Genomic DNA, 13,519 nt, shown 5'->3' with positions numbered 1-13,519 from the left:
ATAAAATATTCCAATATTCACAAATAAATTTTAAGGGGCAGTTTTATTTATTTTTTGCTGTCTGATATTCAGTATTTATGCTGAAATGTTGAATTATTTTGAATATAATATCATCATCATCATCATCATCATCAGCCTATCGCAGCCCACTGCTGGACATAGGCCTCTCCAAGTGCACGCCACTATAATATACCTTAAAGGAATTTAAATAAATAATAAAAATGCTATTCTTCGGCTTGGCAATTAAAAATGTATGATAGATTGAAATCGTTTTATTAATACACCAATATTCAGAAACAAATTAAATAAGGTGACACATTATTTTAGTAAATTAGATACTACAAACTAAACATGGTGGACCGTCTTGTCGCTATGAGCTATGTTTTACAGACAACAGTTCTTCTTTTAATAATATAAAATCATGTACAATATTATGAATCATTACGTAATTATATAATGAAAGTACTTTTGCCGACACTGACCGACCAGCCAGCTTCCATTTTCCTTGCTTTGGTACGAAACACATGTTACTCGATTCTTAACTAAATCGATTCTCCTACTGAAAATCATGCGTTCATTCATTCAAACTACATTTCACTTCACTAAACTTCGCTTGATTTGAGTTTGCACTTTTGCAGATGAGGCGGGCGCCGGCGAACAGGTTCTCGATATATTTTTAAAAACATTTAGAAATTTAATCAAGTAAGGCGTGAATTCAGTATGTCTCATTTTAAATTGGTGTCGTCGACGAAAGCTTCCGATGTGATTCCTGTAAACAAATATGTGTCAGAGAAGACCGGTATCACGGTGATCATTGCAGGAGTCGAGGGACCTCTAGTCAACGGATTCTTTTGTCTTGGTAAGCAAATAAAGCAGCTTAATTTACCAGAAAGTCGACATAGACTCCCGTACAAATAAAAAAAACTTTGTTTTTATTCTACCTACTTGCTGTTTGTGTGTACCTACTCAAAATGTGGATTTGCATTGTTCAAAATAAAAGTCCGATCTACGCGTATGTTACCACTTGTTTGATTCTAATAAGAACAATATTACCGTAACTGTATCAAATTGCAAACAGTAATGATAACAATTTGTTAAGAGATAATAATAAATTACAGTGATCTATAAAACAATAATTAAGTATCTCCTTTCCTGCAGCGACGGAAGCCCACGATGACGATGGCCTCCCTCACACATTGGAGCATCTTATTTTCCTCGGCTCTGAGAGATACCCTTACAAAGGTATCTTAGATCTACTGGCCAACCGTTGTATGGCTCACGGTACCAATGCATGGACGGATACAGACCACACATGCTATACTGTATACACTGCGGGAGACGCAGGCATGTTGACACTGCTGCCCATATACCTGGACCATATACTGAGGCCTACGCTCACTGATCACGGTTTCATTACTGAAGTACACCATATTGATGGAGATGGTGAGGATGCTGGGGTGGTGTACTGTGAGATGCAGGGCAGAGAGAATAATGCTACTAGTAGGTGAGTACATTGTTGCTAGGCTTTGAAGTTGTACTTCTCAGGTTAAGCAAATAGAAAAAAATTGTTACAAATAACCAGCCTTATTCTAAGATACATTAGTTTAAGATTTTCTCTCTGAATTGATTTTCAATGCTTGAACATGTTGTAAAATAGTAATAACAGTAACTGCAAAAGTGATTACGGTCACATTCTTCCAGAGTTAATTAAAATTAAATCTTCATTTGTGATTGAAATAAGACCTAGAATCTGATAAATTATAGTTTTGATTAAAAGCAGTTAATATATTACCTTCACATATGTAGATGGTACAATTTATGAAGTTTTATAAGAAATAAGTCTAATACTTTTTTTTACAGATGTGACCTCCAGTTACTGCGTGCCATGTATCCCGACAGTGGTTACTCAGCTGAAACAGGTGGTATTATGAAGAACCTTAGAACTTCCACTGATAATACTAAGGTGATTATATCTCTAAATATAAACATTGCAAATTAAACCTCTTACTATCAAATGACTCACACACCTATATTAATTTTTATCAGAAGATAGGGATTTCCAATAGTTTTCTTTTTATTTTAGGAGACATTATTAATAAATACATGTATGTTGAACAGGTCAGGAATTTCCACAAGCAGTTCTACCGTGCTGAAAACTTGACCATCATTTTAACCGGTCAGATAGAAGCAGAGGACGTCTTTGCAGCACTGGCTACTGTGGAAGATGACATCATTGCTAAGGTAAGGGAATTACATCATTTACTGCAGGTAATAGGTGCACATTATGCTTATAGAAATACATGAGAGGTTTTAAATGTGTGACTATGCTTATGCATTTTTGTTATTTAAATTTTAAATGACGGTAGTGCATTATTATTTTAATTAGACAATGTTTAGTACCTATTTTTCTATTGTTCCAAATTATAAGGAAAAAATAACAACAAAAAGTAGGTAAAATACTCTGTCAGTATATGTTATGGTGAATACACAGATAAGCTTATTGTTAATCAAGTAAAAGTCTTTTTAATATGGTGCTGGCCTATTAGAATCTAACTGCACAGAAATTAAAATGAATAACAGTGAGCCATTACAAATTAGTCACTTTTGCATCTGCCATAGAATGGCAGGGCAGATAGGTTTGAAATTAAATATCATGTGGCATCAGTATAAATTCTGTATTTCTGGCCTATTAAACACTTGATTGAATAGACTTAATTCTAGGACAACAAAGATCTTCCCAATAATCATAGAGATATGAATCTAAATGATACATAATTTACATTTATATACAAACAGCTACTCAGGTCAAATCAATAGTGTCGATTTGTAGCATAATGCCAATGGACTTGTCTGTTTACTATTTACATTTGGTAACAGAAATTAAATAAAATACGAAAACAACGCAACAAGATGCATTTTATTTTCTTTGGCTTTAGTCCAAATTCTAGGTGCACTTTTTGTGTTGAATGTTGATTTTAGAACAAAATTACCTTTATACTAAAATGTGGTTTAAAAATCTGTGAGGAATAATTTTGAATTACTTGACAAAGTATGCATGAAGCCCACAGGTTCTATAGCTTCTATTTTAGAGTTTTCTGAGCTATCATAATAAGTTTTCCAAACATATAGATTAGATGGATTAAATCAGCAGCAGTTGCGATTCGTTTTTGTTACCAGTTACGGTGCTGCATTCGTTCTACAGCATTCTATGACTTAAAGGAAGTCAGTATTTAGGCCACACACCCAACAAGGAGTGTGAACTGCATATAATAGCATTATTGGAACCACTAGAGCAGTTTACTCAAGTGGCTGGTCCCCTACCCGGTGTTTAGAGAGATTTTCTTCATTGAATCGACCTCAGATGGGTCAGGCTAGTTAGTCAAGGATACTGCATAACACGACCGAACACTTACGTCACTGTTTGTGATTAAGTCTGTTATTGTTTTTAGTCAATGGACGGTTTTTACACCCTTTTTTATGAACTCTGATTTCCTTAACAGAAAATGTAATGATTTATCTTATCATACATCTCGTAAAGTCTTCTATAAATACTAGGTCTGCTTTGATGTACTTTTATTACAAAGTGAAACAAAGCGTTATAAAGGATGGCGAATTTTTGTAAGCCATTAATTCTGTTTGCGCCACATTGGGCCAATTTTTGATTACCTCCATACCCAGTAAAGATTCAGATTGATTGTTACATTTGATTAAAATATTTTTAGTTTATTATGTAGATTATTTCGTTGGTTAATTAAAGGCAGTAAACGGGTCACATTGTCTACATTGCATACGTTTTCCAAATGACTTATTAACTATCTGAGTAATAATCTAAGCCTTATATTGGTACAGAAAGCAAATGAACCTCAAGAAGAGTGGGTGAAGCCATGGACGACCATTCCCCCGCCTCCGAATTACGGCGAGCTGAAGGTGCAGTGGCCGGCAGACACTGAAGATTGTGGTCAGGTATATACTTGTAACATATTCTAACTTTCGTATTTATTTTGGTATTTTGGGACTGGCTAGAAACTATGGTAGTAATCCAGATCAGATAAGTAAGCTGTTGTACCTCAGAATAATAACATAGGCTAATATTTTACCCAGGAAGTAGCTTCCTCAGGAAGCGAGTCAAACAACTAGTGGGAGCTAATTAAATATGTATATCTCACCGGAAAATAATAAGATCCGCAAGTTTATAAATTTCCTAGACAGCGTAAAATAATTAAATTTTTCTCTTGTTCCATCCATCCATCGAAAATTTATAATTTTCCTAGGAAGTTTATAAACTCACGGTTCTTGTTATTTTCCGCTGACATATACTTACAAATCTATCTACACCGCCAGTTACTAATGACTTTTACAAAGAAATAATCATAAAACCCCCCAATGTACTTTTTGTGGACACATTATGTATAATAGGATGGAGCTTAAACATAGTTTTGGATGTAATAACAACACACATTGACAGATTTTGTTCATGTTCCTAAACATAAAACTAAATTGTATTGCATGCTCGAGAGACTCGATAAAATACTAGGTAGGTAATAATTTAGCAGTTTGTTTTTTTTGTAAAATATGGACAGATGTACATGTTTTTGGTTACTTCAGTGACGTTATAAATATGAGCATCATAAAAATGTGACCGGTAGATGGAATCGAATTCGCCAAAATAGCTACAGTGGGACACTTCTCTGCCTTCATAAATTTGAAAAAGAAAACGTTTGATTGCTACCACTCTTACTGTAATTGAAATTCCAAATTTATATTTCGATTGATAACATTATACATAGATAATATCAGTGTGAATAGACAGGTCTTTATTTAATTTTAGAAAAAAAAAACACCAGCAAACATTTTATAAAACATTTTATAAAACTATGTTACGTTCCAATAGGTGATATTCGGATGGCGCGGTCCGCTGCTAACAGAAGCTAGCGCACTGAAGGATCTGACGGGATGTGCGATTCTGCTGCGTTACCTGTGCGACACCGCTGCGGCGCCGCTGCAACGATGCCTCGTGGAGAGAGAAGACGCCTTGGCTGGAGACGTAAGAGATTTTATTTAATTACTGAACACAATTACAATTTATAGATAATATATTACCTATTTATCATTCTTCTGACACTTATTTAACATTCTTTTGACTCCTGTATGTCATTTTCCTGACACCTGATTATCATTTTATGACACCTATTTATCTTTCTTCTGACACCTATTTATTATTCTTCTGACACCCATTTATCATTCTTCCAATTCCTGACCCGATTCTTCTGACACTCATCATACATTGCATCGCTTTGTAATTAAAGTATGTTTTTAATAGGATGCTTAAGTATTAATTCAATTGCACCAAATCTTTTGTCATTGTACTCAATATGTTTCTCATGTACTGTGTAAAAATCCCAACTTTTAAAACTATCCCAAAATATTTGAAGTATTATCACTGTACACTTTCAACAGATATCGTACAACCTAACAGAAAATATAGCTTCACTCATCAAGATTGAGCTGGAAAATGTACCCATGGACAAGTTAGAACAAGCCCGTGATGATGCACTGAAGTGCTTAAAGACAGTGTGCGTCGGTGAAGAGGCATTGGACATGGATCGCCTGCGCAGATTGCTGAGAAAACAGCTGCGTGAAGCCATCGCGAGCTTGGAGTCAGACCCGCATCATGCTGTGGCCTTCAGATGTATTGGTGATGCGTTGTATTCACAGAATGAGGACCATGTAAGTATAGATCGATAGATATATTCTTTATTTAGGTACACCAATTTCACATTTTTGATCTTAAATCTAGTTAAAGTAGCTGACATAATGGGCGGTCTTATCGCTAAGAGCGATCTCTAGTTTTATTTACACTTTTTTGTTACTAGCTGTATTGGCAAGATATTGTGCAGTTCCAGGATAAAAAGTATTATTTATACTTTGTACCGCCCAAGTTAGGGGCGATCACTATGGTTTAACACAGATATTTCTGATTGGATTTTCATTACGACTTAATGAATAACTGATATACGATGGCAAATCGGATCTACGAAGATAGCAGCCAATTAAATATACCAATTCAAGAACAAATATAAATTAAAATAAAAACTCCAGGTGCTTAGCATAAATTATTTCTCCTAATACTTGAAGCTCTTATTCATTTCAAAAGCTTCAATATTATTACTATTTTGTTTTAAAGTTCAAGGTAATACCTGCAGTACTTACTAATTACTATCGATTAACCTTGATATTTCCAAGGTCGATTGAAGTGTGGATGTATTTTCCCTTGGTTACTAATTGCATGCATGGATGTATTTTCCCTTGGTTACTAATTGCATGCATGGATGTATTTTCCCTTGGTTACTAATTGCATGCATGGATGTATTTTCCCTTGGTTACTAATTGCATGCATGGATGTATTTTCCCTTGGTTACTAATTGCATGCATGGATGTATTTTCCCTTGGTTACTAATTGCATGCATGGATGTATTTTCCCTTGGTTACTAATTGCATGCATGGATGTATTTTCCCTTGGTTACTAATTGCTTGCATGGATGTATTTTCCCTTGATTACTAATTGCATGCATAGAATGTCCCCAACGAATAATATCGTAACCAAAAACTTAAAATTTTACAGGAAAAATAAAAAACCGTTTTTTGCTTATAACTTCTTAACATATTTACATAGCAACATCGTTGGTATATCAAAAAATGGCTTTTTTTTTCTTTAATATTTGTCATATAAATAAATATTGGATTTATTCTCATTAAGTTATAGCTAAAAATGTATATTACCAGAAATGGAACAAAATTTTGAACCATAATGCACAATAAGATTTTATTCATGTAAATTGTTGACAATGACCTACACACAGCAATAGTCCATTGCGATTGTCTTGACAGTAAAGTAGCGATGTTCATTATAATGGTAACTTATTATAGCCATAGTATTCACTGCTCAAAACAATCTATTGTGGTAACAGTAAACGCGAATAATATGGTAACATACTTTACCGAAATCAGTTTTATTTTTTCTACTTGAATAAGTTTGTAATAACGGTTTACTGAAATATTTAGAGTAAATATTTAGAGTAGAATACTATGGGTAAATTCATTACAAAATGTCTAACTCAAAAAGTAATAGCACGAATCACGTGAAAAAAATTCACAGGGTGTAATCGCACCTCTAGAACAATAATTCCCCATAAAAGCACTTCTATCGTAATAATCGATTACGATATTATTCGGTGGGGACAGCGAGATGTATTTTGAAGTTGTTAATGATTCCAAAAAATATACCTTGCCTTATGCCCGATATCGGTGGCCAATTTTTTAAATATGTATTTATATTTTTTTTGGCTTCTTACATAGAGAATAAATATGTTATAGTACTTAGGTATTCACTTAATGGTTGTGGTGTCACATTGCAGGGCAAAGGCCTCCCTTCCCTCTTTCCACTTGTCTCTATCAATTATCACCTAAAGTTATTAGGTTTTGGTGGAAATCCAGTTCTTCGCATCATCTATAGCTACATCCATTTGTTTCCAGTTCATCTCCCGCATGAACCCTCAAACCGACCTGGTTGCGCTACTGGAAGAGTCTTCGGAGTACTGGCTGAGTCTGCTGCAGAAGTACTTCACTGATGATCTTGTCACCATCATGGGATCTCCTAGCATTGACCTACAAACTAAGTACGTATTATTAAAAGAACTCATCATCATAACAGCTGATTGCTGAACGTATGCTTCCCCTAATTAAAGGGATTGCTGGTTACTAAAGATCTGTAACAAGAAATGTCCTTTTTATTATGTTCAAAAATGTTGTTTTAAAAGGAATGTCCTCTTTTCCAAGAAAATTACTGCTGCAATGTTATTGTTTGTTATGTTTTATTTTGGCCGAATATTAAGATTGTCGAGTCATTCACTGAAAAGCCCGTAACTGAATGGAGAAACGTGATATTAAAAGCATTGTTTATTATTTTCTAAGAATGGCAGAAGAAGAAAAGTCCAGAATAGAAGAGCAAAGAGCGCAGCTGGGTGAGACCGGACTCGCTGAGAAGGCGGCGCGGTTACAGGAGGCCATGGACTTCAATGAGGTAATATAAAGCCTTTAAATATACCTAGTATCGTTTCATTACCTAATTTGAAGCTGTAAATTTATAAGGTATTCGTAATATGTTAACGAAATATTAATATTTTCTACAATCAGTCGAAATCCGGGAATTGCCCATGGGTGGGTACCTACAAATTATCGCCTAATGTTAAAACTTTATCTTATGGCATGGGTTTTATTAGTGAGAAAATAAGTGAAGTCAAGCGGTTTTGGGATCTCGCATTATATCATGATAAGACTATCGTTCCACTTTCAGACTCAGTTAGAATTAAATTAGAATATGTTTATTTTCAAAAGGGAACATATGCTAAAAAAAAATAAGCCATAAGATAGTCTCATATACATAATATGCAATCTGTAGGTAACTGATCTAGTGTTCACGTGAACATAATCATTTTTAATTACCTACGTATCATTGTTTTAAACATACAACCAACGACATGCTCTGGCCATAAATATGCAAATCAACTGACTACTTCATTAGAGCACTGATTGTAATCACGAGTGCAGAAATAAACGTAAAATTTAATTTAAATTAACGTCATATGTACTGAATTTATTGATTAAATTCGTATCCTTTCATTTCATTCGTTAGAAAAGAAAATCGTCTTAGATATGCGTATGTGAACTACCTACTTATTAAAACTTCAAACTAGACGAGGTGTCTCTATGTTTGCAGTTATACTCACACGTATCATTCTAATCAAGTATATGTTACAAGTTATAGACTCGGTTTCACGAGTTACCGATAAAGTGTCAGTTATAATGCTATCTGCCAGATATTGCTATTCGAGATCTGTGAAACCAAAAATCATACTGTCAGATAAATTCCTGATAGGTTCTCAGAGGTTTTATCAGTAGTCAGTGAAACTGGCCAATAGTGCTGTATTTCGATAGTTCATAACCCCCACCTCTGTCCCCAGCGTCCTCCGCCCCCGGGTACTCTAGCATCAGTGCCAGTCCCGCCGTGCTCATTCAAATGTCACAACATAAACTCCTGGAGCTCGGACGGAGAGAACTGTCCCCACTTCGACCTCAAGGAGATACCCATGTACGCTAGAGTGCACAGCTTGAAGACCAACTTCGTCTATGTGAGTATTTAACAATATAATAAAGGGTTATAAAAAGTAAATATAGCATTGCAATATTAGACTAAACTCTACGTTGGAATCAGTCAGGTGGATTTCAGTAAACTCTGACACTATGACTTGATGCACTTGAAGATTTTTTTTTATCATAGTGATTTACTGCAGAATCCTACTAATATTATAAACGCGAAAGTTTGTATGTATGGATGTATGGATGTTTGTTACTCTTTCACGAAAAAACTACTGAATGGATTTTAATGAAACTTTACAATAATATAGCTTATACATCAGAATAACACATAGGCTACAATTTGTAAACATATTGTTCGAAATACTAAACCTGCGCAGACGAAGTCGCGGGCACCAGCTAGTCTCTTCATAAATAGAAATAGACATAAAATAAGTCACACTTTCCACTTTTAAAGGAGACAAATAAAAAAAGAATGACATTGGAAATACCATATAATAGCATACGTGGTCTGACCGTTTTTTTGAGCAGTTTACAATCCTGACGGGATTCAGTACAAACAATCTCTTTTACCTTGAAAATATACAACTGTCAACTACACAAAACATTCGGTACCACTATACATACAGTACACCTATAATAACTCCTGAACTTCTCCCTCAGATCAACCTAATCTTCGACACGAGCTCAGTAGACGAATCCTCCCGCAAATGGCTGCCTCTGCACATGAACGGCCTCGCGGAGTGTCCCGTCCGCCGCGGCGACACGCTCGTGCCTCATGAAGATGTCATCTCCGAGACTGAACAGCTCACCGTCATGTTCGGCAATAATGTTGGCTTTGAGAGAATTGGCAACTTCTCTGTGGGACACTTCGGCAATTTTGTGCATATTGAGACTAGGGTGAGTTTTGTTATTTATTTATTGCACATAAATTCTTTTTCGCTTTTCGCCTGTCTCCACGGTATAAAAAACTTGATGGCAATGACATGACACTTTCATGTCCCTTCTGTCGTTTAATGACGCTCTTGCGAAGTTTGCCTCAAATATGTTAACAATGGATCTTAAATTAAGAAAAATAATATTTATTTTCCAGTGCGAACCCCAAGACTACGAAGCTGTAGTGAACCATTTGTACGAGATTCTGTTTGCAGCTGAAATCACGAAAGAAAGACTGCTAGTGTTCGCACAAAGATTAATCAACGATGTCGCACAGGTAAACATTACTATAATAAACTTTATTCCCAAAAATGCTAAACTATTCCATTCTTTAAAAGACTGACATTTCACCTGAAAGTAAACAAGATTTCCATTAACTGTGTGAGTATATTTATTTATTTGTCACTAACAAAAAAAAAATGACACTGGTAAATTACCATTTTAAACCGCTTTTTAACCCTAGGTAAGAAGATCAGGCGACAAGATGATGTACGACGCTCTCCGCGATTCAATCTACAGCAAAAACAGCAACATGCACTGGTGCACCGTCCTCAGGCAACAGAAGTTCCTCAAAGAGCTGATAGAACAGCTCAATGCTGGAGGCGACTCAGCCGAGGCAGCACTCTTGGAAGCCAGGAAGACTTTCAAGAGCATCACCCAGGATGTGTGGCTCCATATCGCGTCGGACTTCGAGAGATATAAGCTCAGTACGGAACCTTGGAAGAAGTTTGCCAGGGAGAACGAGATTACGCCCGTGCCGTAAGTTTGTAAAAAAATTGTTTATAGTTGCAGAAACTGAGTCTCAGTGAATGCATTTGGTTAAGCAGTATATTATGTGATGCATAAGCTAGTTCAATCATCGCCATGCGGACCGGTACATACCATATTTCATCTAAACCAGTTTTCCTATCAAAACGTAACAAACAAACATAAGTAATTGTATTATCTCACCAAACTTAATGGCGGCTCTGAATAATTTCCAAGCACAGCCATGCGTACGTATGTACGTACTATAGCACACCTCCGCCACTCGAACCGCCGGTAACGAATTATACTTAGACCCATCACACATAAAGCTCCGTGTTTTTTAAAACGACTATGAATTTTCATGTTTATGTTTCGTGTGTAATGTTTACTACATTTATGTTGCCGCCTTAAAATATAATATTTATTTACCTCAGTCCTCGTCTATACTGGGACGCGGACCTGCTGTCGGGCTGGGGCGGCGGCTTCGTGCTGGGCGTGGGCGGCTGGGAGTCGTGCTGCGTGGCGCAGTTCAGCCCGGGGCCCAAGGGACATGCCATTGAGGATGTCGCCCCGCTCATGGTCGCGCTCAACTATTTCACACAGCTTGAGGTAGGTGGCTAAGTAAAATCAGTTTAATCAAATAAAAAAATGATTATTTTCAGGAATTTTACCAAATTACACTTTAATAAATATAATAATTTACATTATGTACAAAATATGAAATACAAATAAAATTGTAAATCTTTATATTATTTCGTGTGTAGGCTTATCCCTTGAAAATTGTTACTTAAGGTTATAGCGAATAAAGTTTATAAGGGTTCGATTTTATTTTCGTTCAAAAAATGTTGAGGAAGTTGAATGGTTTCTATCATACAACAACTATAACTACGTTTCATGACGTCACTTTTATAAAACCAATATTTCCATCCCCCAGGGTCCGATGTGGCGTTTGATCCGTGGCTGCGGTCTGTCGTACGGCTACGCGATACGCATGTCGCCCAACGAGGGTAGACTGATATTCTCGCTGTACCGCGCCACCAACGCCGTCGCCGCTTACACCAAGGCTAAGAGCATTGTGGTAATTTGATTTAATATTCGTCACCATTCAAAATATTTGACACAAAAACTTCCTACCTTCTACACGAACCTTCAGGTGGCAGCGGAAAATTCAAATAAAAAATGTTTTTTTGACGTTTTACCTAAGTTAACATTCGATATGACACGTGATCTTATCGATCGCGGTATACCTCAACTAATTTTTTGATGTTTAAATCCAAAAGTTATTACAACTTATTGTAATTCGATAAAAATATATCGGATTGCATTTCAATAGTAAGAACTTTAAGAGTTGGAAATCTTGTAAACTTAACTTTATGTATCCACAGGAGGAATACTTGAACGACGCGAACTTTGACGAGGATTTGTTCGAGTCTGCCAAGAGTACCGTCCTCTTCGAAGTGGTGGAGAATGAGAAGTGTCCCGCCGATGTCGTCAAACGATCGTTGCTCAACTATCTGTACAGAGTCGGGGCTACTTACAATAAGTGAGTTTACAATTTTGTTATAAGTGTTCACTTTTAAATAGGCATACACTGCCTAAAGTTAAAAAATGGCAAGTATAGAGATTAAAGTGGCATGAACCATTAAAAATTTTCAAAATTCTTTTAAAAACCTACATTGGAACTGCCACTGATCAAAACTTTGTATAGTCTTGATATTTTTTCCCAAAAGGTACACACGTATTTTTTGTGCAAATCTCACAAAACTAAATGGCATTCCGCAACTAAATTAAGCTGAAGTATGCGCATTTGGGGATAAACCTTCCAGAAAACTTTATATTGACAAAAAAAGTTTGACAAGAAGTTGATATACAAAAATTATGTTTTTTTCAGTGAGCTTGTTCGTGCGATATCAGCAGTAACGCCCGAGGCGGCCACAGCGGCGGCCACGCGGTGGCTGCCCGCGCTGTTCGACGTGTCGCAAGGCAAGCTGGCCATCGTCTGCAACCCCACCAAAGCCAAAGACATGTACACGGCTTTTGAGAAGTGAGTACTACATATTCATATATTCTTTATCTTACCTTAATCAAAAATTCTTCACATTCTTTCTAGCGACCTGCCAGAGGAAAAAAAGTTAACACTCTGCGCAGATATCTTGTATTTCACACAAACTATGTGATTTGTGCTTGTTTGCTGATCCTAATAATCCTTGTCCACAGAATGAACGTGAAATTGGACGTCTTCGAATCCATGGAAGCGTCGCATTTTAACAACTAAGTACATACGACACTAGGTGCTCCTAAGTGTAAAATTAATTGTTATATTAACACAAAGCTATTTTATCGTTTTTTATTGTATTTCAATTATAATTATAACACATGTTATCAGCAATGCAAGACAGATGTGTGTAATTTTACAAATGTATTGTTGTTTCTTGTACTGCTTGGCTGTGCCTCACGTATTTTAAGGAAAATATTCATAAGTAATTCTTTATATAACAATTCGCAATTTTAAAAGATTTTTATTGAATAAAATACGTATACAATATAATGTTTTCTATTTTCAAACCAACTCAAGTTAGCAGCAGTTAGATGTAGGAGCAGAGGAGCAGAGTACACTTACAAGCCTTGCGCACTTCGAGTTTGGTTCGTGCTTGGTTAGCTTTCTATGTAAGGTAAGGAACAT

The 13,519-nt window shown here is 36.0% G+C and overlaps 1 protein-coding gene across 1 annotated transcript; it reads left to right on the top strand.

The window, feature by feature from the left end:
• Positions 1-619: 619 nt before the first annotated feature.
• LOC124645658 (uncharacterized protein C05D11.1-like) lies at positions 620-13,381 on the top strand. The gene is made up of 18 exons (XM_047185487.1): positions 620-859; positions 1,159-1,504; positions 1,861-1,963; positions 2,119-2,241; positions 3,850-3,963; positions 4,892-5,044; positions 5,458-5,727; positions 7,534-7,676; positions 7,972-8,080; positions 9,021-9,188; positions 9,817-10,053; positions 10,247-10,366; positions 10,553-10,848; positions 11,271-11,445; positions 11,771-11,914; positions 12,222-12,379; positions 12,728-12,880; positions 13,054-13,381. The coding sequence occupies exons 1-18, from the start codon at positions 721-723 to the stop codon at positions 13,109-13,111; spliced, it is 3,009 nt and encodes a 1,002-aa protein (XP_047041443.1). The 5' UTR covers positions 620-720; the 3' UTR covers positions 13,112-13,381.
• The last annotated feature ends 138 nt before the right edge of the window (positions 13,382-13,519 follow it).

Source organism: Helicoverpa zea, chromosome 3 (assembly GCF_022581195.2).
Source record: "Helicoverpa zea isolate HzStark_Cry1AcR chromosome 3, ilHelZeax1.1, whole genome shotgun sequence".
NCBI classification, from domain to species: domain Eukaryota; kingdom Metazoa; phylum Arthropoda; class Insecta; order Lepidoptera; family Noctuidae; genus Helicoverpa; species Helicoverpa zea.
The sequence above is the reverse complement of the archived record's forward strand: the minus strand, read 5'-3'. Positions and strand labels throughout refer to the sequence as shown.

Excerpts from the sequence above, each read along its gene's own strand:
- LOC124645658 (XM_047185487.1), top strand. The coding sequence starts at position 721 with ATGTCTCATTTTAAATTGGTGTCGTCGACGAAAGCTTCCGATGTGATT. Across the intron at positions 10,367-10,552 it reads TAATCAACGATGTCGCACAG|GTAAGAAGATCAGGCGACAA; the intron begins GTAAACATTACT and ends TTTTAACCCTAG. Across the intron at positions 11,915-12,221 it reads CCAAGGCTAAGAGCATTGTG|GAGGAATACTTGAACGACGC; the intron begins GTAATTTGATTT and ends ATGTATCCACAG.